Source organism: Balaenoptera musculus, chromosome 7 (assembly GCF_009873245.2).
Source record: "Balaenoptera musculus isolate JJ_BM4_2016_0621 chromosome 7, mBalMus1.pri.v3, whole genome shotgun sequence".
Classification (NCBI taxonomy): domain Eukaryota; kingdom Metazoa; phylum Chordata; class Mammalia; order Artiodactyla; family Balaenopteridae; genus Balaenoptera; species Balaenoptera musculus.
The window spans coordinates 104,086,433-104,110,248 of NC_045791.1; the positions used below are offsets into that span (position 1 = coordinate 104,086,433).

General features: G+C 40.4%; 1 protein-coding gene and 1 pseudogene across 1 annotated transcript in view; both read left to right on the plus strand.

Annotated features, from left to right (window-relative positions):
• FBXO36 (F-box protein 36) overlaps positions 1-23,816 on the plus strand; it is a 100,526-nt gene that overhangs the window by 53,306 nt on the left and 23,404 nt on the right. Inside the window, exon 2 of the mRNA XM_036857314.1 lies at positions 4,177-4,285. Within this exon, the coding sequence (XP_036713209.1) occupies positions 4,177-4,285 (109 nt within the window). The remainder of the gene's footprint in view (positions 1-4,176; positions 4,286-23,816) is intronic.
• Positions 15,875-16,341, plus strand: LOC118897768 (annotated as a pseudogene).

The window sequence follows — 23,816 nt, forward strand, 5'->3', positions numbered from 1 at the left end:
TGTACCTCGAGTATTACACGTTAAAGTGCAACAAGCTGTCAAAAAATAAATAAATAAAAGTAGCTCAATTTTCAAATTTATTAAAACGATTCACTGGAAATATCTGAGAAAACATGCTAAATTTAAATTAAAATTTTAAAGAATTCTCACGGGTCACATGATTTCTATTAAGATACCAAATGATGGTGTGTGTCCTATAATGAGACTGGCCGCCTGCCCTTCCTGGAGAGGGTATGAGGCAATGAAAGAGAACTAGACTCTTTCTAGGTCGGCCTCTGCCTGGGAGAGGAGCTGGGACAAGTTATTTCACTGTCTGCTGTCGACTTCTTCATCCATGAAAAGACAGTCAGTCACGCACTGCTCACAGGTGATTGGGAGCCTGATGAAACCCATGTTCCAGCCAAATCTAAACAGTCGCAAAACCCCTGGGAAGCTCCTCTGTGGCTTTTCTTGCAGGCAGGGTTGTTCATTAACAAAACATTCGCAGCTGATAAGATGTTCAAAACAGTATTTACAGATTTTAAGGTTTTCAAAATAGAGATAAATATATAACAATAAATGCCTATGCACTTTGACTTAAAATAAGCTAATACCATGAGAGTTAGTACCCAACTCACAAATATTTGGGGGCTACACTTTAGCTTCCTTCAAGCTGTATCTGTGATGTGAAATAATTGCATTTATTTATTGCCAAGCTAATATGCTCCTTCCCTCTGCACATATAAATATTTTCCTTTAAATATTTGGAGCAGGGGTGTATACACTTCTGAGCCTTTTAACAAATGATCATTAACATTGATCTATGTTATTAATCATTTCTTCACAAATTGTTTTATTGGCCACAGAGTATTCCATCATCTAAATGGGCCATGATTATTTAACTAGTCCTAACTATTGGACCCTTAGGTCAGCACTGATTTTTCATTATTATAATTAACCTATGACAAACATTCTTATATAAAAAATGTTGTACATGTCTCTGATAAATTCCTTAGGAGTAGAATATCTGGGTCAAAGGGCATGGATGACTTTAAGGTTTTTGGTAGATATTGCCAAGCCAATTTACACTCTTCTCCATGAGTATTAAGGGGCTCCCTTTTTTTTTTTTTTTTGTCCTCACCAATATTGGGTTTTGTCACTTAAAAAAAAATCTTTAAAATTTGAGAGACAGTAAGTGTTAGAAAATATCTAATATCTTTTTCTGTTTTAATAAGTACAGTATATAGAACATAATAGAGTCTTGACTAGGCTCAGTTGTGGTTCTGAGGAGCAGATTTCTGTGTACTGTCTGTAGAGGTGGTCTGATGAGTTGTAGTATGCAGATTGTACGTAAAGAAAGCTTCGTGACTCAGAACAAACACTGTGTTTGAGAGTTAGAAGTGAGAAGGCTTGGATTCTGGTTTTAGCCAGCCGTGTTTCCTTAGGCAAGTGTTATATCCTTAGGTATTTACCTTAAATACCTCAGAGGAGCCAGTAGTATGCTTGTCTGTGTGTGCAAGGTAATTTGAGTCTGTGCCCTGAGGAGTCTCCCTCTAGAGGCCATTACAGCAAGCACTTCGAATTTTGCCTTCTAAATCAGTACCAGAGGGCTAATTAATTAGCAGAAGAAATGTCAGAAATTATTTTTAATTGCTGAAATGGATGATGTGCAAGGTATGAAGCTGACAAGTAAGATTGTACAAGTGTCTCTCTGCCTTTTTTTTGAACAATGTAAGAAGTAAGCTCCATAACCAAATGTTTCTGGGTTACGCCCTGTCTAGAACTCCATGCATTCCAAAATCTTTCACTTAACCCACGATTTAGTTGCTTGATCTAGCTAGAGGGGTAGCTGATTAGGTCATTATAATTTAGGTGCACTTGTCCCAGAGAGAAACTTTCCTGAGAAGGTTCCTGTAGGGTGCCAGAGTGGATGGGAGGGGGCACCCCACTGAGCTTCCAGAAACATGTTTTGGACTCCCGTGGTGTCTGTCTTTCTTATGTCAGAATTTAATTGTAACATAACATCTGGTAGTGTGGTTGTAGGGAGGGACACCTATCACTTCTGACTTAACCTGTTTGAAATATTTTCCTCACATGAGTCACAGGAAATGGACTAAATTATTTCTGACTTCCCAACTAGTTCTAAAAGTACTAGATCATGTGTATAAAGAATGTAACATTAGATTCAGATGACCTGTCATCTTCATCGAATAGCAAGGGAATATTATTTATAATATTTAATGTTAATTAATTAATTAATTAATTTTTGGCTGCGTTGGGTCTTCATTGCTGTAAGCAGGCTTTCTCTAGTTGCGGTGAGCACGGGCTACTCTTCGTTGCAGTGCATGGGCTTCTCACTGCAGTGGCTTCTCTTGTTGCAGAGCATGGGGTCTAGGTGAGCGGGCTTCAGTAGCTGTGGCATGCAGGCTCAGTAGTTGTGGCTCGTGGGCTCTAGAGTGCAGGCTCAGTAGTTGTGGTGCATGGGCTTAGTTGCTCCACGGCATGTGGGATCTTCCCAGACCAGAGCTTGAACCTGTGTCCCCTGCATTGGCAGGCGGATTCTTAACCATTGCACTCCCAGGGAAGCCCTTAATATTAATTTTAATAATACTTAATAGAAAGAAATGAAAAGGAAAATTGAAGTGCAGAGAGATTAAATAAATGAGCCAAGTCTGTCTTTGCTCCAAAATTCATGCTCTTTCTCCTGTAATACCTGATACCCTTTGGTTATAGATCGAATTGTGTTCCCCCCTTAAAGTCTTATGTTGAAACCCTAACCCTTAACGTAACTGTATTTGTACATAGGGCCTTTCAAGAACTAATTAAGGTTAAATGGGGTCATAAGGGTGGGGCCCTAATCCAATATGACCAGTGTCCTTATAAGAAGAAGAAGAGACACCAGGGATGCACATACACAGAGGAAAGACCACATGAGGACACAGTGAGAAGGTGGCATCTGCAACCAAGGAGAGAGGCCTCAGGAGACACCAAACTTGCCAACACCTTGATCTTGGACTTGCAGCCTCCAGAACTGTGAGGGAATAAATTTCTGTTGTTCAAGCCACCCAGTCTGTGATATTTTTTTATGGCAGCCCTAGTAGACTGATATACCCTTAACTCTATGGAGATGGGGCAGAAAGATACTAAAGAGGATGATTTTGGTGAGCCTCATGCTGAGAAAAAACAAAAGTGGCAGGCTAAGGGATTTTCTGAAAGGAATCAGCGACCACGATATTCTGAGATTATGGAGTTTTGTAACCTACGTGTGTATATATTTTCCCTCAGCTCCCAAGGAGGCTCCCAAGGCAGTAGCCCAAGGAGGTGCACCCAGGACCTGTGAGGACCACGGGGAGTGTTGGGTGGCTGGGGATGGGGGAGAGGAAACTAAATAAAGGGAGGCCTCTTAGCAAGTTTCACCTACTTAACAATTTTGCCTTGGGTAGAGCTGAACTAATTTTAACCTTACATGGTAATGCCAGTGAGGGAAGAAACCAGAACTAGGAAGCCAACCAGTTTCTCAGCACTGTCTGTCTCCTTACCCATCTTTTCCCTGGGAGCCCTACTGCAGGAAGAGTTTGGTTGACACTGCTATGAAATCAACATAGAAACTAAGTGCAGTCCATAACCATGGAAATGAGGTTTGCTTCTGATAAACCAAAATGCTCATAAAAGTCAAATGCACTATCAGCAGATCCATTACCAAGAAGTGTCCTGGGTAATGACACTCTGATGCATCAATCAAGGCATGATGGTGCTTTTCCTGGCTCTATCCAAGTACCTGTCTCTCTCCACGAGAAAAGTATCCACTCTTCGTGTCTGCTCTGTAGACAGGGAAGGGAGGAGGAGAGCTAAGGAATTACTTCGGAAATGGCTCCCAAAGGTAAAGAATCTCTATTCTCAGGAACAGCCAGCCATTTGGCTCTGGGTGATTTACCACCAATTGACTTTATAGATTTTTAAGATTCCTTCCAGCACTTTGGTTTTGTGCCCCTAATCTCTAAGGAAAATGTTCACTGATGCACAGACCTCACTTCTAATTTGATGTGATGCCAGTTTGTGAAGTTACACCTGCTGTTGGACACACAGCCTTATGCGCCTTCCATGATGGTGATTTTTTTAAAAACCCCAGACCTAAACGCAGCTGTTGGTATTGAAATCAGTTTTAATTCATCTCACTTTCTATCTGTTCAATTACAGGTAATCTTTAGATGGTGGAAGATCTCTCTGAGGAGTGAGTATAGATCAACAAAACCTGGAGAAACAAAAGAAACTCATGAAGACTTCCTAGAGAACTCACAACTTCAGGGTAAGGAAGGGAACATATTACGTATACTTGCTGCTGTTAAGTTCTCTTTAGTTAGTGACAGATTTTGTCAGTGAAGTATCCAGTATCTCATCATTTGAAATGATATGTAATTATGTACTTAATTGGATAGAACAGATATGATAGAACATTGGGATCTTAAAAGGCAGAAAATCGTTAACATATCCTGAAATTTCTTTTGGGAAAAAATCTTTAAGCATTTAAGTTTCCAGGTTAACGTGTAGATTTCATTAATAATCTTAAATCATGTAGTAAATATAATTTTTAACCTAATATTTAATTAAAACGGGTCTCCTTTAGTGAAAAATAAGTTAAGAGATTATTCAATGATGGCTGTAAAGCAATTACACTCCAATAAAGATGTTAAAAAAAAAGATTATTCAAAAACATAATCAAATTATGAGACTTCCCTGGTGGTGCAGTGGTTAAGAATCCACCTGCCAAAGCCCGGGACATGGGTTTGAGCCCTGATCTGGGAAGATCCCACATGCCGTGGAGCAACTAAGCCCGTGCACCACAACTACTGAGCCTGCACTCTAGATCCTGTGAGCCACAACTACTGAGCCGGCGTGCCACAACTACTGAGCCGGCGTGCCACAACTACTGAAGCCCGTGCTCCGCAACAAGAGAAGCCACCACGGGGAGAAGCCCGCACACCACAACGAAGAGTAGTCCCCACTCACCGCAACTAGAGAAAGCCCGGGCGCATGGCAATGAAGACCCAATGCAGCCAAATAAATAAATTAATACATTTTAAAAATATTCAAATTATCAATTGCTTGAATTCTTATGCATTTTGGCATTCATTTAAAATCTCTACCATTTCTTTTAATATCAAGGTTTGCATGAGAAGCAGTCTTAATCAAGTAGCATTTGGACTTAATAATAGAAATTGCCCTTCAATTTCCCCTTTGTTTTTTTCTTACTCAATGTGAAGGTTTCAAACATAAAATGTAGACAGAATGTTTTTTAAAAAAACTCCCATGTATCCATAACCCGGTTCAGTAATACTCAAAATGTGGCCCAAAATGTACACAAACCTACTGTTCTCACTGGATTATTTTGAAGTGAATCTCAGTTGTTGCATCACTTCATTCTAAACTATTGCAGTATGTGTCTCTGAAAGGACTCTCTTTAAACTCTTCAATAATTATTCCTTAATAATAAACTTTTAAAGCCAGAAGGCACTTTAGAGATTCTTATTTTACTAGGAGTAGTTAACAATGTTATTAATATTAATATCAAGCACTTTCATATACATGTTCTCATTTTATTATTATAATATTCTTGTGTAATAAATAGTATTATTCCTTTTTCTCGAATGAGATTCAGAATGGATGTGACTTTCCCAGGTCCCACAGCTAACTACTGACATTGCCAGGCCTAAGCATTGAGAATAGAAAAAAAAATCTTATTTTAATTTCATTTTATTTTATTTATTAATTTTTTGTTTGTTTTTAAAAAATATTTATTTATTTACTTTTGGCTGCGTTGGGTCTTAGTTGCGGCACACAGGATCTTTCGCTGCAGTGCGCGGGCTTTCTCTAGTTGCGGCGAGCGGGGGCTACTCTTTGTTGTGGCACACAGGCTTCTCATTGCGGTGGCTTCTCTTGTTGCAGAGCACAGGCTCTAGGCACGTGGGCTTCAGTAGTTGTGGCACGCGGGCTGAATAGTTGTGGCTCACGGACTCTAGAGTGCAGGCTCAGTAGTTGTGGCGCATGGGCTTAGTTGCTCCGCAGCATGTGGGATCTTCCTGGACCAGGGCTCAAACCTGTGTCCCCTGAATTGGCAGGCGGATTCTCAACCACTGCGCCACCAGGGAAGTCCAAAATCTTATTTTTAAAAGGCACGTTCTGGGTGGATCTTTGATAATCAGCGTTGTTAAAGACTTTCTCTTATTTAACACTATAGCATGTAGTAGTTGTTTTTTAAGAGAGAGTAGGTTTGGTTTGGTTTTGCTTCCTTAAATAGTCAAACATCTGGATTGATTGCACTCAGGTTTTGATACTCTACACATATTATTTTGTTAACTCCTTTATAGGAAGTATTTATAAAATTCATTATTGGCTTGAAAAGAACCATGTTGAAGAAAGACTGTCCACTTTTCATTGAATAAAAATCAGTCTAGGCACGCCTTACTTATTTAATTGTGGGATAGGCAGGTTTCTGCCCAGATAGCTATAAAGTAAACTTCTGTAAAACACATTTCGTTTTCAAGTTAGGTTCCGTTTTATTTTCTAAGCACAACAGTACCTAATCCAGAGCTATATGTCTAGGGAGTGCTGAATATTTGTTGACAGACCATGGGATTTTTCTGATTGACTTCGACAAAAACCTGGAGATGTGGGTTTGGGCCAGAGAGATGGGAGGTGATCGTGTTTTGAGTAGAGGCTTAAGGGCCAAACACCTGTCTCTTGCGTCTCCAACACCCTTGCCCCCTATAAAACACTGGCGGTGAGGATGGGGCCACATCAGCTTCAGGATGACCACTCGTGGGTTTCCTGATCCCGGAAGAATAAACAAGAAAGCGGGAGTGTATGAGTCTGACAGAGACCTGGCTTCCTGCTGGCTCCCCACCCGCATGGAGAGAGGAGAGTTGAGGAATTCAGTGGAGGAATACACCCAAACAGGCTTTTAAAATTGTAGTTTTGAGAGCTGCAGTCTCGCGCCAGGAACAGCACAGAGATACCAAATTAAATTGGCCTGGCAAGTTCAAAGGCATCTGCGTCTCACTTTGTAGCCTTCCTACAGCACGGGAGTCTTGGCAGAGGGAAAAACTCCAACCAGCACTGTTGTTCTTCCATCTCTTCCCCCTCAGTTCTTAGGGAATCCCTCAGAAAGCCCAGGAGAGGGGTGCGCTGTGGCACAGAGCGGGGCTCGGGGGTCGGCGGCCAGGTTAGAATCTCTGCTGCCTCTGCCGGCTTCTGGAACCCCCTCCGTGAGCCCCTTTCCTCCTCATATCTGAGGGTCAAATGCTTACTCGATGTGGTCGCTTTGAGCTTTCAGTGACCTGACACGTGAAAGGTATTTAGAAAGGCGCACAGTACAGAATCAGCTCTTCATCGTTGTTTGCTGTTATTAAGTTTAGGATGTTTGGATTTATTTTGCCCCACTCCCTCCTTATCATATTCCCAAGATCCCCCCAAAGTTTTTTCATCCGAAGTCTTCTCTTGCTAACATCCTAAACAGCAGCGGCATGTTTCTAGGAATCTGGGTCAGCCTTGGTGTCAGTCCCGACACAGGACCAGAACCGTGCTCTCTTGCTTCCTTGGCCTCTCAGCAGCACTAGTTCAGGGGTGACGCTTTCTTCCCTGGCTTCCGGGAGCACCTTGGTCTTGGTCCTCCTCCTGCCTCACTGGTGTCTTCTTGGTCTCCTTGCTGGGTCCTCCTCATCTCTCCAGATCTAAATGTTGGGGCCCAGGGTTCAGCTCTAGTGCCTCTTCTCTTGTCAGTCTGTACTTACCCCCTGGGGGATTGGATCCAGTCTCTGGCTTTAAACGCTGCCCATAAGGGGATGAGTCCCAAATTGGTATCTCCAGCCTGCGCCTCTCCCCGGAACTCCACACTCAGATATTTATCTAGCTGCCCCCTTGATATCTCCACTAGTGTATCTAATAGGCTCTCAAAGGTCACGTGTCCAAAAATAGCTCCTGATCCTCCCTCTGCCAAAATAAGGCCCCAAATCCTAGAGTTATCCTTGGTTCCTTTCTTTCTCTTACATGTTCGATCTAATCCTTCAACAAAACCAGCATCTGAACTGTGTTCCTCTGTGTGCATGCCCCTCCCTGGGGTCTCTCTGTGTGTCTGAATTTCCTCTTCTCATAAGAATACTAGTCATGGGACTTCCCTGGTGGTCCAGCAGCTAAGACTCTACGCTCCCAATGCAGGGGCCCTGGGTTCCATCCCTGGTAAGGGAACTAGATCCCACATGCCACAACTGAGAGTTTGCATGCCACAACTAAGACCAAGTGCAGCCAAATAAATAAATATATATTTTTTAAAGAATACTAGTCAGATTGGATTAGAGCCCACCTATATGACCTAATTTAACCTAATTACCTCTTTATTTTTTTTTTATTTTATTTTTTTTTTAGTGTTTCCATTAGTCTTTCAAACACCCTTCCTAATTACCTCTTTAAAGGCCCATCTCCCAGTAGAGTCACAGGCAAAGGTACTGGGGTTTAGGACTTAAATATATGAATCTGGGGGAGGTGAGGAGGGCACAATTCAGCCGATAAAAAAATTTGTACTTTCCAGGTAGCAAAAGTCCTATAATCTGTAAGCAGAGTGTATCTTTATTAAGTTAATAATTAATGATTATATTGGTTTCCTATTGCTGGTGTAACAAATTACCACAAATTTAGTGGCTTAAATGATAAAAGTGTATTATCTTACATTTTTGGAGTGCCGAAGTGTGACTGGGCTAAGATCAAAGTGTTGGTAGGACTGTGTTCCCTCTGGGGGCTCTAGGGGAGGGTCCATTTCCTTGCCTTTTCCAGGTTCTAAAGGCTGCCTATTCCTTGGCTCATGGCCTCTGCCATCATCTTCAAAGCCAGCAATGGGCAGTCCAGTCTTTCTCATCCTGACACTGCTTCCGGGTTCACATCTCCTTCTCTGACTCTGACCCTTCTGCCGCCCTTTTCTCCTTCTAAGAACCCTTATGATTACATTGGGCCCACCCAGTTCATCCAGGGTTATCTCGCTATCTCAAGATCTTTAATCACATCTGCAAAGTCCCTTTTGCCATGTAAGGTCACAGGTTCTGGAGATAAGGATGTAGGACATCTGAAGGGGTAGGGAGGAGTGGCAGCATTATTCTGCCTACCACGATGATATATGTCACAACAACCTAAATTATAAAATCAAAAACATTGCTGATCTTTTTTCTAGATTTGTTTTGTTGTTGTTGTTTTGTTTTTTGGCCACGCAGCATGGCATGTGGGATCTTAGTTCCTCGACCAGGAATCAAACCTGTGCCCCATGCATTGGAAGCGTGGAGTCTTAACCACTGGACCACCAGGGAAGTCCCAGATTTGTATTTTTAAAAGGCAAAAATCATATATTTATTATTTTAAAAGTCATCCCTATACTACAAAGTATAGAGAACTGTTAGCATGGCAATTAAGGGTGTTGCTTAATACAGACTACCTCTGTTCAAACTCTGGCTCCAAATCCACTAGGTATGTAACATAGGGCAAATTATTTCTTTCTTTCTTTATTTTCTTGGCTGTGTCGGGTCTTAGTTGCGGCACGCAGGGTCTTCGTTGAGGCATGCGGAATCTTTCATTGCAGTGAGGGCTCTTCGCTGTGGCGCGCGGGCTTCTCTCTAGTTGTGGCGTGCAGGTTTGTTTCTCTCTCTGGTTGTGATGCGCAGGCTCCAGGGTGCATGGGCTCTGTAGTTTGCAGCACGCACACGGCTCTCTCATTGAGGTGTGCAAGCTCAGTAGTTGTGGTGCATGGGTTTAGTTGCCCCACGCATGTGGGATCTTAGTTCCCTGACCAGGGATTGAACCCGAGTCCCCTGCATTGGAAGGCGGATTCTTTACCACTGGACCACCAGGGAAGTCCCTGGGCAAATTATTTAATCTGTTTGGATCTCAGTTTCCTCAATGGTCAATAATGGAAATAATAATAGCATCTACCTCATAGGGTCCTTATGAAGATTAATTGAATGAAGTGCTTAGAATTTGCCTAGCATATGATAAGAACTCAGTAAATTCTAGCTATTACAAGTTTTTAAAATTTTTTAATTTTTTAATTTTTTTTATTTTTTGGGCTGCGTTTGGTCTTCGTTGCTGCACGGGCTTTCTCTAGTTGCAGCGAGCAGGGGCTACTCTTCGTTGCGGTGCGCAGTCTTCTCATTGTGATGGCTTCTCTTGTTGCGGAGCACGGGCTCTAGGCCCCCAGGCTTCAGTAGTTGCAGCACACAGGCTCAGTGGTTGTGGCTCACGGGCTCTAGAGCGCAGCCTCAGTAGTTGTGGCTCATGGGCTTAGTTGCTCCACGGCATGTGGGATCTTCCCAGACCAGGGCTTGAACCCACGTGCCCTGCATTGGCAGGAGGATTCTTAACCACTGCGCCACCAGGGAAGTCCCTAATGGGCATTTTCAAAAGCCTTTAGGTACAATCTGGGACATGTTTATCTTTGCACAATTATGTGAGAATGTCAATAGCATAGATTCTTAGTTGTAGAATTTCTAGGTCCAAAGATATTTACATTATAAATTTTGATAGGTACGGAGTATATTATTTGAGGGGTGAATTCTTGAAAACCTTGTGTAAGTCAAGGTTAACTTGACAAAGATGGTATTTTTGTTAACCAGCTTGAGTAGCACTGTCAAGGATGTAGCACAAATGCCATCTACAACTCATTTGACCTCTGTAATTATGCCAACTTTATAATTATGCTATTTTTGAAAGAGTTTTAAATTGAGCGATTTACATTATTTCCATGTTTGTTCATAAAATGAGACTTCATTAATATTTTGATGTCACCATATTTAAATTCTGAGTAACTGACAACTTAAATAAGATGCCAATCACTTCGCTATACTCACAAATTGCTCTCCCAAAAAGTGTGTCTTAAATATTAAAGTACTGAATATTAATATAACCATCCAACAGGATATAGGAGTTTTCTTACATCTTTGCCATCATTAATTAGATATTGTTACTCTTTTTTAATCTGTTCCAGTCTGATGGTGAAAATAGTATCATGTTTAATTAGCAGTTTCCTGAAAACTAGTAAAAATCCCATCATGTTTAATTGCCATTTATATTCTTTTTGTAATTTGCCTGGTTATACTCTTTGCCCATTTGCCTATGAAGTTTGAATTTTTTTCTCTGAGACCTTTAAAAATCTGAGAAAACATCTATAGATATTTCCCCCCTAAGCTAAATAGATTGGAACAACCAGAAAATTAGCTATCGGAAATATTTTTTAAAATTTAATTTACGGCAAAAATGTGCCCGTATAAACTCAATTGAAAGTGCTCACTCATGGACTGAGGTTGAATCCAACCTAAAAATAAGTTGTTTTCCAACTTATATCCATTTTATAAGTTGTTGTCCATTTTTAAGTTGGTTGCTTAGATCTTCAATGAGTTATAAGTGGTGGTTAGGTATTTAGGCCAATCCACAAAAATCTCTGTGATAAAACCAAATGACCTCAACAACCATATTTTCTGAACCAAATGACAAAGTTTTTTAAATTTCTGCTATTGCATGTGAAAGGAAATGTGGGAGATACGGTTTAGATGTCAAAGAATTGAAATTTCCATGGATGTTTAGATGATTTATTGGGAGAATGGGACAATGTTTGAAATGGGGACTATAATGGAAAATTGATATTATTAATAAATACTAATATCCTGAAATATTGGCCTGAGTTATAGATCCTAGGAATATTGGTATGCCAGGAATCAGAAAGTGGGAAAGAATGGTCCTTACCTTCCTCCCAAATTTGGCTGGCCACATGCCATGGATCCATAATCCATTTTCTGTAGGTCCTTTCTTGAGGCCCATATCTCAGCCTTTGACCTGGAATTTCATTTTCTCATGCTTAGCTACCATCTCTTTTTTTTTGTTTGTTTGTTTATTTGTGGCTGTGTTGGGTCTTTGTTTCTGCGCGAGGGCTTTCTCTAGTTGCGGCAAGTGGGGGCCACTCTTCATCGCGGTGCGCAGGCCTGTCACTATTGCGGCCTCTCTTGTTGCGGAGCACAGGCTCCAGACGCGCAGGCTCAGTAATTGTGGCTCATCGGCCTAGTTGCTCCGCGGCATGTGGGATCTTCCCAGACCAGGGCTCGAACCCGTGTCCCCTGCATTGGCAGGCAGATTCTCAGCCACTGCGCCACCAGGAAAGCCCCCAGCTACCATCTCTTAGTCTATTCTTCTTCTTCTCTTTGCTCTCCCTAACCAGCTGCTCCTTGTCTTCAGCCTGAATCTCTAGAATTTCTAGAGACCTGGAGTCGGGTTCTATGGGTGGAGGGTTAGGTGGGAGGGGGGCAGAAGCATGGGAGCCTGCTCTGGGCTACAGAGTAGGGAAGACAGATCTAAGAAAGGCTCTCATATTTTATCATTTTTAATTAACTTTAGAGATATGAAAAAAAACCCCACAAATAAATGCATGTAGTAAAATAAAAGATGAATCAGTTTAAAAAGGATAGGTATAGACCACCAGAGGGCAGACAGCAGAAGCAAGAAGAACTAAAATCCTGCAGCCTGTGAAACAAAAACCACATTCACAGAAAGACAAGATGAGAAGGCAGAGGGCTGTGTACCAGATGAAGGAACAAGATAAAACCCCAGAAAAACAACTAAATGAAATGGAGATAGGAAACCTTCCAGAAAAAGAATTAAGAATAATGATAGTGAAGATGATCCAGGACCTCAGAAACAGAATGGAGGCAAAGATCGAGAAGATGCAAGAAATGTTTAACAAAGACCTAGAAGAATTAAAGAACAATCACCTAGAAGAATTAAAAAACAAACAAACAGAGATAAACAATACAATAACTGTAATGAAAAATACGCTAGAAGGAATCAATAGCAGAATAACTGAGGCAGAAGAACGGATAAGTGACCTGGAAGACAGAATGGTGGAATTCACTGCCGCAGAACAGAATAAAGAAAAAAGAACGAAAAGAATGAAGACAGCCTAAGAGACTTCTGGGACAACATTAAATGCAACAACATTCGCATTAGAGGGGTCCCAGAAGAAGAAGAGAGTGAGAAAGGACCCGAGAAAATATTTGAAGAGATTATAGTCGAAAACTTCCCTGATATGGGAAAGGAAATAGCCACCCAAGTCCAGGAAGTGCAGAGAGTCCCAGGCAGGATAAACCCAAGGAGAAACACGCCGAGACACGTAGTAATCAAACTGCCAAAAATAAAAGGCAAAGAAAAATTATTGAAAGCAAAAAGGGAAAAACGACAAATAACATACAAGGGAACTCTCATAAGGTTAACAGCTGATTTTTCAGCAGAAACTCTACAAGCCAGACGGGAGTGGCATGATATATTTAAAGTGATGAAAGGGAAGAACCTACAACCAAGATTACTCTACCCGGCAAGGGTCTCCTTCAGATTCAATGGAGAAATCAAAAGGTTTACAGACAAGCAAAAGCTAACAGAATTCACCACCACCAAACCAGCTCTACAACAAATGCTAAAGGAACTTCTCTAACTGGCAAACACAAGAGAAGAAAAGGACCTACAAGAACAAACCCATAACAATTAAGAAAATGGTCATAGGAACATACATATCGATAATTACCTTAAATGTGAATGGATTAAATGCTCCAACCAAAAGACACAGGCTCACTGGATGGATACAAAAACAAGACCCATCTATATGCTGTCTAAAAGAGACGCACTTCAGACCTAGGGACACATACAGACCGAAAGTGAGGGGATGGAAAAAGATATTCCATGCAAATGGAAATCAAAAGAAAGCTGGAGTAGCTATACTCATATCAGATAAAATAGACTTTAAAATAAAGAATGTTACAAGAGACAAGGAAGGACACTACATAATGATCAAGGGATCAATCCAAGAAGAAGATGTAACAATTATAAATATATATGCACCCAACATAGGAGCATCTCAATACATAAGGCAACTGCTAACAGCTATAAAAGAGGGAATTAACAGTAACACAGTAATAGTGGGGAACTTTAACACCTCACTTACACCAATGGACAGATCATCCAAACAGAAAATTAATAAGGAAACACAAGCTTTAAATGACACAATAGACCAGATAGATTTAATTGATATTTATAGGACATTCCATCCCAAAACAGCAGATTACACTTTCTTCTCAAGTGCATACAGAACATTCTCCAGGGTAGATCACATCTTGGGTCACAAATCAAGCCTCAGTAAATTTAAGAAAATTGAAATCATATCAAGCATCTTTTCTGACCACAACGCTATGAGGTTAGAAATCAATTACAGGGAAAAAAACGTAAAAAACACAAACACAAGGAGGCTAAACAATACGTTACTAAATAACCAAGAGATCACTGAAGAAATCAAAGAGGAAATCAAAAAATACCTAGAGACAGATGACAATGAAAACACGATGATCCAAAACCTATGGGATGCAGCAAAAGCAGTTCTAAGAGGGAAGTTTATAGCAATATAAGCCTACCTCAAGAAACAAGAAAAATCTCAAACAATCTAACCTTACAGCTAAAGGAACTAGAGAAAGAAGAACAGACAAAGCCCAAAGTTAGTAGAAGGAAAGAAATCATAAAGATCAGAGCAGAAAGAAATGAAATAGAAACAAAGAAAACAATCACAAAGATCAATAAAACTAAAAGCTGGTCTTTGAGAAGATAAACAAAATTGATAAACCATTAGCCAGACTCATCAAGAAAAAGAGGGAGAAGACTCAAATCAATAAAATTAGAAGTGAAAAAAAAAAAAGGATAGGTATAGGATAAAAACAAGTTTCCTTCTGATCCCATGTTTCCGTTTCCCATGACAACCATCATTAACAGTTTCATATATATCCTTTGAGAAATGGTCTATGCATATATACAAAATATGTTAACACAAAAAGAAGAATCTTATACATTATGTTCTATACCTTTCCCTTTAAAAGTTTTTAAATTCAGAAGTATCTTAAACCCACATAAAAGAACTGAAGATAATATTATAGATACCCAACACCACTAACATAAGATTTTAAAATTTGTTATGTTTACTTCATTTTATTCAAATTATCAAATATGTTGGTGTTGATAATGGTAATTTGTGCTTTCTTTTTTTTCTTGATCAATCTTGTTAGGGGTTTATTTATTTTTTACTTAGTTTTTGAAAGAACTAAATTTTAGCTCTGTTGATTTTCTCTTTTTATTATTGGTTTTTGTTCATACCTATATTATCTCCTTCTTCCTACTTTTCTTAGGTCTGATTCATTGTTCTTTTCCTAGCTGCTTGAGATGAAAGCTTATTGTTTTCAGCCATTTTTTCCCCTAAATTTCCCATAAGTGCTACTGTAGCTATATTAGATAAGTTTTGATAAGTTGTGTCTTTATTCTCATTCAGTTTAAAATATTTTCTAAGTTCCATTTTGATTTCTTCTTTGATCCATAGATTATTTAGAAACAGTTTACTTGAGTTCCAAGTAGCTGGGAATTTTTTGGTTATATATTTTTTCTTCATGTCTAGCTTAATTGCATGTGATCAGAAAATCTACTCTGAATGGTTTTAATTTTTTTGAATTGTTTTTATTTTTGTCATCCTTTCTCAGGGCCATAAGAATCTTCTCTTTATTATCCCAGTTTTAATATACATGCTGTTGAAGTGAGCACCATATTTACTTAATGTCTTTTAAAAGCATTTAAAAATTACATACAATATATACTCAAATTTCTGCCCCTCACCTGTTTTTCCTCTATTCCCTTCTACTAACCGTTCTGAAATTGGTATCATTGCCAAGCATATTTTATTTTACAGAGTCACAAATACATACATAATATATACTGGGGAGTGCGGGCTGCACTTGGGCTCGGGGGCAGGCTTGACTGCACGGCCGGGCCGGGGACCTGTGTCCGCCGGCGAGCAGGGCTGACTTCTTCGGCTTCGTGAGACCCCAGGCTTGGTGAGACCCCAGGCAGGAAGCCAGCCCCCTCCTGAATGAAGGTCTTCCTGCCGGTCCTGCTGGCTGCCCTCCTGGGTGTGGAGCGAGCCCACTCCCTGGTGTGCTTCTCTTGCGTGAATAAGAACAGCAACTGGTACTGCCTGAAGCCCACCGTCCGCTCCGATACGGACAGCTACTGTGTGACTATCTCTGCATCCGCTGGCATTGGGAACGTGGTGGACTTTGGCTGCACCCTGAACAAGGGCTGCTCCCGGATCTGCCCCATCCCGAGCGTCAACCTCTGCGTGGCGTCCGTGGGCAGCCACTGCTGCCAGAGCTTCCTGTGCAACATCAGTGTGCCGACGGCAGGCTGCGGGCCAGGGTCACCGTGCTGGGCCTCGGGCTCCCGCTCAGCCTGCTGTCGGCTCTGCTGAGATTTGGCCTCTGACCACCGGGACCCTGTGCCTAGCCCAGACTCCCAAAGCTCAGGAAGGAAGGAAAGCCCAGCCCCTCCGAGACCCAAGAGGATCTCGAAGCCTCCTCCTCTGATTCCTCACCCTGCTGAGCCCACCCTCTAGGCCCTGGGGACCCCTAGGCAGGCCTGCCCCCTGCACCCACACCCCTGCCAGCTACCCTTACTTCCCGGTCAGCCTTCCAGGGGGAACCTGGGAATGGAGCCTGAGGGTCCCGGAGTCAGAACCGCATCCTAGGGACATGCTGGGAGGGGCACCTGGTCCCAGGCCTGCCCCTGTCCAGGCCGTGTCCGCCCGCAGGTGCAGAAGATGTGCTGTGTGGACAGGCATGTGGTCCGTGTGCCCTGCTGGGCGTGGGTGAGTGTCTGGCCAGGTCTCGGCCTGTGTCGGGGGGAGGGGATGGGAGTAAGCGTCAGGAGTCCAGCATCCGCAGCCGCTAGAGCCCCAAGCGCCAGCACAGAACCCCTTTCCCCTGGCATCTCTGCACACCACATTTCACTCACTTCAAGGGCAGCCTTTTGGAAGACAGGCCTTCCACTGTTTCCGGGTCTAGGCTGCTGACCCAGGAATCTGCTCGCACCCCGATATCCAGCTGCTCTCGGGCCCCCTCCCTCCACCGCCACACCGGAGCCCTCCTGCTGCTTCCGTGCCTCAAATAAACACAGATGTTCCCACCCCCCAGAAAATAATAATAATATATATTACTTTTATATATTTACAATTTTACATAAATGGTATACTGTATTGTTTTTCAAGTTTGTTTTATCATTGAACACTGTTTTTTGAGATTTATCCATGTTGATATATGTATATCTAGTTCATTCATTTCAATGGCTTATGGTATTCTATATTACAAACCATAGTTCAGTCATCTCCCCTACTGAGGGTAGTTAGGTGGTTTCCACTTTTTTGCAATAATAAATCTTCACTTATCCTTGTGAAATGTGTGAGCATTTCTCTAAGTCAGGCATGTAACGGTGTTTGTTGAGTTGTAGGATATGTGCCTCTTCAAGTTTACTAGGTATTGACAGTCTACTCTCCAAATGAGTTAAATCAATTTATATTCCCATTGGCATTTTATGAGAGAGATGCTGTTTTCCCACATTCTCACCAACATTTACTGTAATCAAAGATAACATGTTATTTTTTGCCAAACTGGGTGTGTAAATTCCCTGATTAGTAATGAGGTCGAATACCCTTTCTTATATTTATTGACCAGTTTCCTTCTGAGAATTGCTAATTCATCTTCTTTGTCTATTTCTTGTATTTGGTTGTTTATCTTCTTTGTGTTGATTGTAGAAACTTTTTCCTATTTTGAGTACCAATTCTTTGGTTTGGTTATATGTGCTACAGATATTTCACCAAGTTTTGGGTTTATCTTTTTACCTTGTTTATGAGTTTTTACCCATATAGAAGTTTACAATTTTACAACGGCGTTCAAATTTGTCAGTCTTTTAATATATGGCTTGTACTTTTGTGTTTTGTTTAAGAAATCTTTCCCTACCCTGATTTCATAAGGATGTACACCTATGTTTAATTCTAAATATTTTATGACTTGTTTGTCATATTTGGTCTTTAACTTATCTCAAGTTTGTTTTTGGTTATGATGAGACGAAATGTTATAATTTTTTTTCCTGTATGGTCTGTCAGTATTCCCAGCACCATTTATAGGATAGTTTAGTTACCCTACACTGTTTTGTAATCCCATCCTTACATGTTACAGGTTCCAATGTACATCTATCATTTCCAGGAATATTTAGTTCTATTGGTTGATTGTCTTACACCAACATTACACTGCTTTATTTTTAAATTTTAAAAAAATTTTTTATTTTATATTGGAGTATATTTGATTAACAATGTTGTGTTAGTTTCAGGTGTACAGTAAAATGATTCAGTTATACATATACATGTATCTATTCTTTTTCAAATTCTTTTCCCATTTAGGTTGATCAGCATCATTTTTCAGTAAAATTTCTTGACTTTTGTATGTTGATATTTAGATCATCTGCAGTTGCAGTAATGGCAGTTTTTCCTTGCCTTCTAACCCTGATACATTTTTGTGTCTTCTTTCTTTTTTTTCCACCTCCAAAACAATGTTGAATAGAAATGGTGAGAGTAGACATTCTAGTCTTATGCCTGACATTAAAGGCCACATAAAATCACGATTAGGAGGTGCATTATGGAGAAAACTGCTTGGTTCAATCCTAGTTCTCACTATGTGACTTTGAGCAAGCCACTTAAACTCTCTGTTCCTCATCTTTGTCTTTATAAGAGGGAAATCATAATAGTACCTATCTCATAGAGTTATCGTGAGGATCGAATGATGATATGTATGTATGATACACACACTGTACATATACAAATTAGAGCAGTACATGGCAAATATTGAATACTAAACAAATCCATGTGTTGTTATTATCACTGATACTATTATTAGGTTTTTGGTAACTAGCCTGTGTCAGGTTTGTCAGGTTAAAGACATTCCCTTTTATTATAGTTTTCTAGGAGTTTTTCTTCATAAATAGATGTTAGAACTATATGAAATAATTTTTTAAAAATTTATTTATTTTTAGCTGTGTTGGGTCTTCATTGCTGCATGCGGGCTTTCTCTAGTTGTGGCGAGCCGGGGCTACTTTTTGTTGTGGTGCGCGGGCTTCTCATTGCGGTGGCTTCTCATTGCAGAGCACGGTCTCTAGGCACGGGGGCTTCAGTAGTTGTGGCACGGGGACTCAGTAGTTGTGGCTTGTGGGCTCTAGAGCGCAGACTCAATAGTTGTGGTGCACGGGCTTAGTTGCTCCACGGCATGTGGGATCTTCCGAGTCCAGGGCTCAAATCCATGTCCCCTGCATTGGCAGGCAGATTCTTAACCACTGCGCCACCAGGCAAGTCCCCGAAATAATTTTTCTACATTTTTGAGATGATCATTTTTTCCTGTTATTTGTTTTTTTTCCATTTAAAGAAAATATTTAATTTTCAAAAAGTGTGTAAAACTCCTTACGTAGTCAAATGATTTTTTTTAATTGGAGTATAATTGCTTTACCATGTTGTGTTAGTTTCTGCTGTACAATGAAGTGAATCAGCTATATGTATACCTATATCCCCTCCCTCTTGGACCTCCCTCACCCCACCATCCCATCCATCTAGGTCGTCACAGGGCACCAAGCTGAGCTCTCTGTGCTGTACAGCAGGTTCCCACTAGCTATCTGTTTTACACATGGTAGTGTATTTATGTCAAACCTAATCTCCCAATTTGTCCCACCCTCCCCTTCCCCTCCATGTCCACATGTCTGTTCTCTACATCTGCATCTCTATTCCTGCCCTACAAATAGGTTTGTCTGTACCATTTTTCTAGATTCCACATATATGCGTTAATATACAATATTTGTTTTTTTCTTTCTGGCTTACTTCACTCTGTATGACAGACTCTAGGTCCATCCACATCTCTGCAAATGACCCAATTTCATTCCTTTTTATGGCTGAGTAATATTCCAACATGGTGAATAATATTAATATATCTTCCGAAGTTATTGCATCCTTGGATCCCAGGATTAACTCTACTGCTCACAATTTATTTTTTTAAATGTGTTGATAGATTCAATTTCCTAATAATTTATTTATAATTTTTGCCATGTGTGTTCCTAAATGATGTTTCATATGCAGTTTTCCTTTTGCCTACCATCATTGCTAGTTAGAGCAACCTCATGATTTGAATTGGGAGTTTCCTTCTATTTCTGTTTTTTGGAACAAATGGTATAAGATCTGGATTGTCTGTTCTTTGAGAGTTTATAAAGCTAACCTGTAAATCAGTGTGGACCTGAAGTTTTACTTGAGGTTTTTTATTTCAAATCAAACAGTGGATTCAATTTATTTACTAGTTATAGTCTCTCAGGTTTTCTATTTCTTCTTGAGTCAGAATTGGTAAATTATATATTTCTGGAGGATTGCCCAATTTGTCTGATTTTGTGTTAATTGGTGTAATGTTTTTCTAAGTCCCTGTTGTAGTTAATCTTTTTATTTCTCATAGGACTGAGTTATGCTTTTGTCCTTTTTTCTTGTTTATTCTTGAAAGTTTATCCATTTTATTAATCTTTTGAAAAATTAATTTTTTGGTTTCCTTGATCATCTACAATGTTTGTTTTCTACTTTATTAATTTTTGCTCTTATCTTTATATTTTCTTCTAATTTGGAGAAGTAATCAATTTTTTTATTTGAACGCATAGCTCATTAATATTTGATCTTTGTTTTTCTATAGCAATGTCCATTGATAAGTCTTATTAATAGTGTTATTCAAATATTCTATAACTTCACCTCTGTTTGGTATATCAAGTATCGATAGGTGTTATAAAATCTTCCAGTGCAATGGAGGATTTATCATTTTTTCATCATAATTCCATCAGTGTTTGCTCTGTGTATTTTGTTAGGGGCATACTATTTTGGAAGTATTAAATCTTCCTGGTGAATTATTCCTTTTATCAATAAGTAATGGTCCTCCTTATTACCAATAGTGAGTTTTGCTTTAAAGTATACTTAGTCTGGTATTACTGTAATTACACCAGCTTTCTTTTGATTTGTATTGGTCTAGCTTTTTCCATTCTATTACTTTCACTTTTCTGTATCATTTTTTTAAGCATGTATGAATTATTTATCTGAGTGTCTTTTAGCTGGCATGATTAGTTCATTTATATTTACTGTGATTACTAATATGTCTATAATTTCTATCATCTTATTTTGTGCTTTCATCTTATCATGCTTTTTCTTTGCTTTTTGTTTTGTTTCCATGTCTTCCTTTCTCTTTTGTGTTTCCTTTATTCCATTTTTTTCCCCTTAAGACAGAGACTACATTTCCCTCCCTACCTTGCAGATGTGGCCATGTGACCCAGTTTTCCTGGGTAAGATGAAGTTGTTTCATAGAGCATCCCAGAAGGTGCCTTCAGACAAGGGTGGGCTCAGCTTCCATGTCCATTTTTGTTTCTTGTCCTACCCCTTTTACTTACTGGACCATGTTTGTGATGCCTTGAAAACAGGAAGGGTGAGAGCCACATCTTAAGAATGTGAAACAGAAAGATAAAAGGACCTGGGACATTAGTGACATAATGGAACTTCTGCAACAGCCTTTCTGGTCTACTGCCAGACTCTGTGTGAGAAAAAAATAAACTTCTATTTAAGTCACCTTAAATTGAGTTTTCCATTTTGTTCAGCTGTGAACCAATCTCCAAGTGATTACAGACCAACTATTTTGGGAGTTACCCTTATATATATATATATTTTTTCTCCTTTCTTTCTCTCTTCCCTCCCTCCCTCCCTCCCTCCCTTCCACCCACCCTCCCCCCCTCCCTCCCTTCCTTCCTTCCTTCCTTCCTTCCTTCCTTCCTTCCTTCCTTCCTTCCTTCCTTCCTTCCTTCCTTCATTCCTCCTTCCTTCTTCCTTCCTTCCTCCATCCCTCCCTCCCTCTCTTCCTTCCTCCCTTCCTTCCTTCCTTCCTCCTCTCTGTCTCTCTCTCCTTCTCTCTCTCTCTGGTGGGTCCCTTAAAAGTTTAGCAAGTTTACTGTAACTTAACTTATAAAAATCTAACATATGTCAATATTTCTATCTGCCTCTTGAGTATAAGGACCTTAGAATGTTTACATTCTAAGCCTCTACCTCATATGTAATTGTTGACTGCTGTTTTGATTTGCCTTGTTCTGACACCTCCTCTAAAGTTTGTTATTTAAAACATGTTTTATACAGTAGTAGTTGTTTATATTTGCCTATGTTTACTACCATTTCTTTCATCTTCATTGCTTCTGAAATTCTAGTCTTTCCTTCTGGGTAAATTTCTTTCTTCCTGAAGTGTATCTTTAAGTATTTCAGGATCTCATCGTGTAAATCGGGTCCATATGTGGATAGGGCTCCTCAGGTGTAATGCCTTAAGTACAGCTCCTCAAGGAAGGTTCCTTTAGATCTGAAGCCAGTGACAGGTTTTCTGTCCCCTCTCCCCCCAACATATCACGGTGGGACAGGCATGAGAGAATCACTGTATACAATGCTCTTGAAACAGTGGGGAAATGATAGCTCCATGGGAGTCATTGGTCCATAGAAATTCTGAAATCCAGCAGGGCACAGGTTATTAGTTCTTGATTAGAGCTCAAAACCTATCACTAGACTCTTTATGGCTTTTGGCTTCCCCTCTGGACTCTTGATTCCATCCTCTGATTCATCCTTCCTTTTTGGCAAAAGGGTGCCCATGTTTGCAGGTGTAGTTTTCTTAGCCTACTTCCCACCTGTAGGAGTTTGGGGGTCCAGAGTCATCTTTTCCTTTTGTACTACCTCTGAACCCTTTCAGTTCAAGCTGGCAGTCAGTGTTTCTGCTGATATAATTCTCTTAAAAACTTTGTGTGTCGTCTATTATTCTTATTGGGGTTCACTCCATTAGACAAAACCACACCTATACATCTTTTTGCGATAAGCCCTTCTTTACTTTGGGTTTCTGTCCTTGACTCCTGAGTGACCATACCCTTAAGCTTCTTGGAAGTGCTACAGTATCACTGAATGGTTCTTAACAAAGCATTTTCCAGCCACACTCTCAGCATCGTCTTTATACCATGTTTTCCTGACACTGCTCTGGATTTGATCTTTGCCTGGGAGTCATTTCTTAACTTCAGCGTTGCTTGCCATCCGAAGAGGCAGAGAAGGTTCAAAACCAGCAAATCCTGGCTCCTTTTTAAGAGACCTTCCTTCAGCTTATCTCTTTCTGCTCACATTTTACTTCAAGCAGCAAGAAGAAATCAGGCCACATGTTCAACAACACTCTGCTTGGAAATCTTCTTAGCCAAGTTACACACCCACCAGGAATATTTCCTACTTTCCATATTACAGCAGGCAATAATATTGCTAAACTTTCTGCCACTACATAGCAAGGATTCCCTTTCCTCCAGTTTTCTTCCACCTTTCTCCAGTTTTTTAATAATATTTTCCTCACTTTTCTTTAAGCCCTCACATATAAAGCCTCCTCAGAGTCCGTCAGGCTTTTATTAACAGATATTATTTACTTATTCTACTACTTACTGAAGGCTTTTCAGACTTTCACTAACACTCTCCTCAAGCTCGTTCAAATCTCCACGTACTTTCCAATTTCAACGCCATTCCCACATCCTGGGTTTCCACCGTGGTACCGCAACACTTGCAGGTACCTAAATCTTTGTCTATTGTTGTGTAACAAATTACCCCCAAACCCAATGGCTTAAACCAATAATAAATGTCTATTAACTGAGAGAGTTGGGTCAGGAATTTGGGAGCAGCTTACCCCGGCTGTTCTGATCCAGGGTCTCGCATGATGTTGCCTGGGACCCCAGTCAACTGAAGGCTTGGTTGGAGCTGGAGAATCCAGTTCCATGATGGCTCGCACACCTGGCTGATGCAATTTCCTTCCCCATGGACCTCTCCATGGTGCTGCAGAGTAGTGTTAGGACAC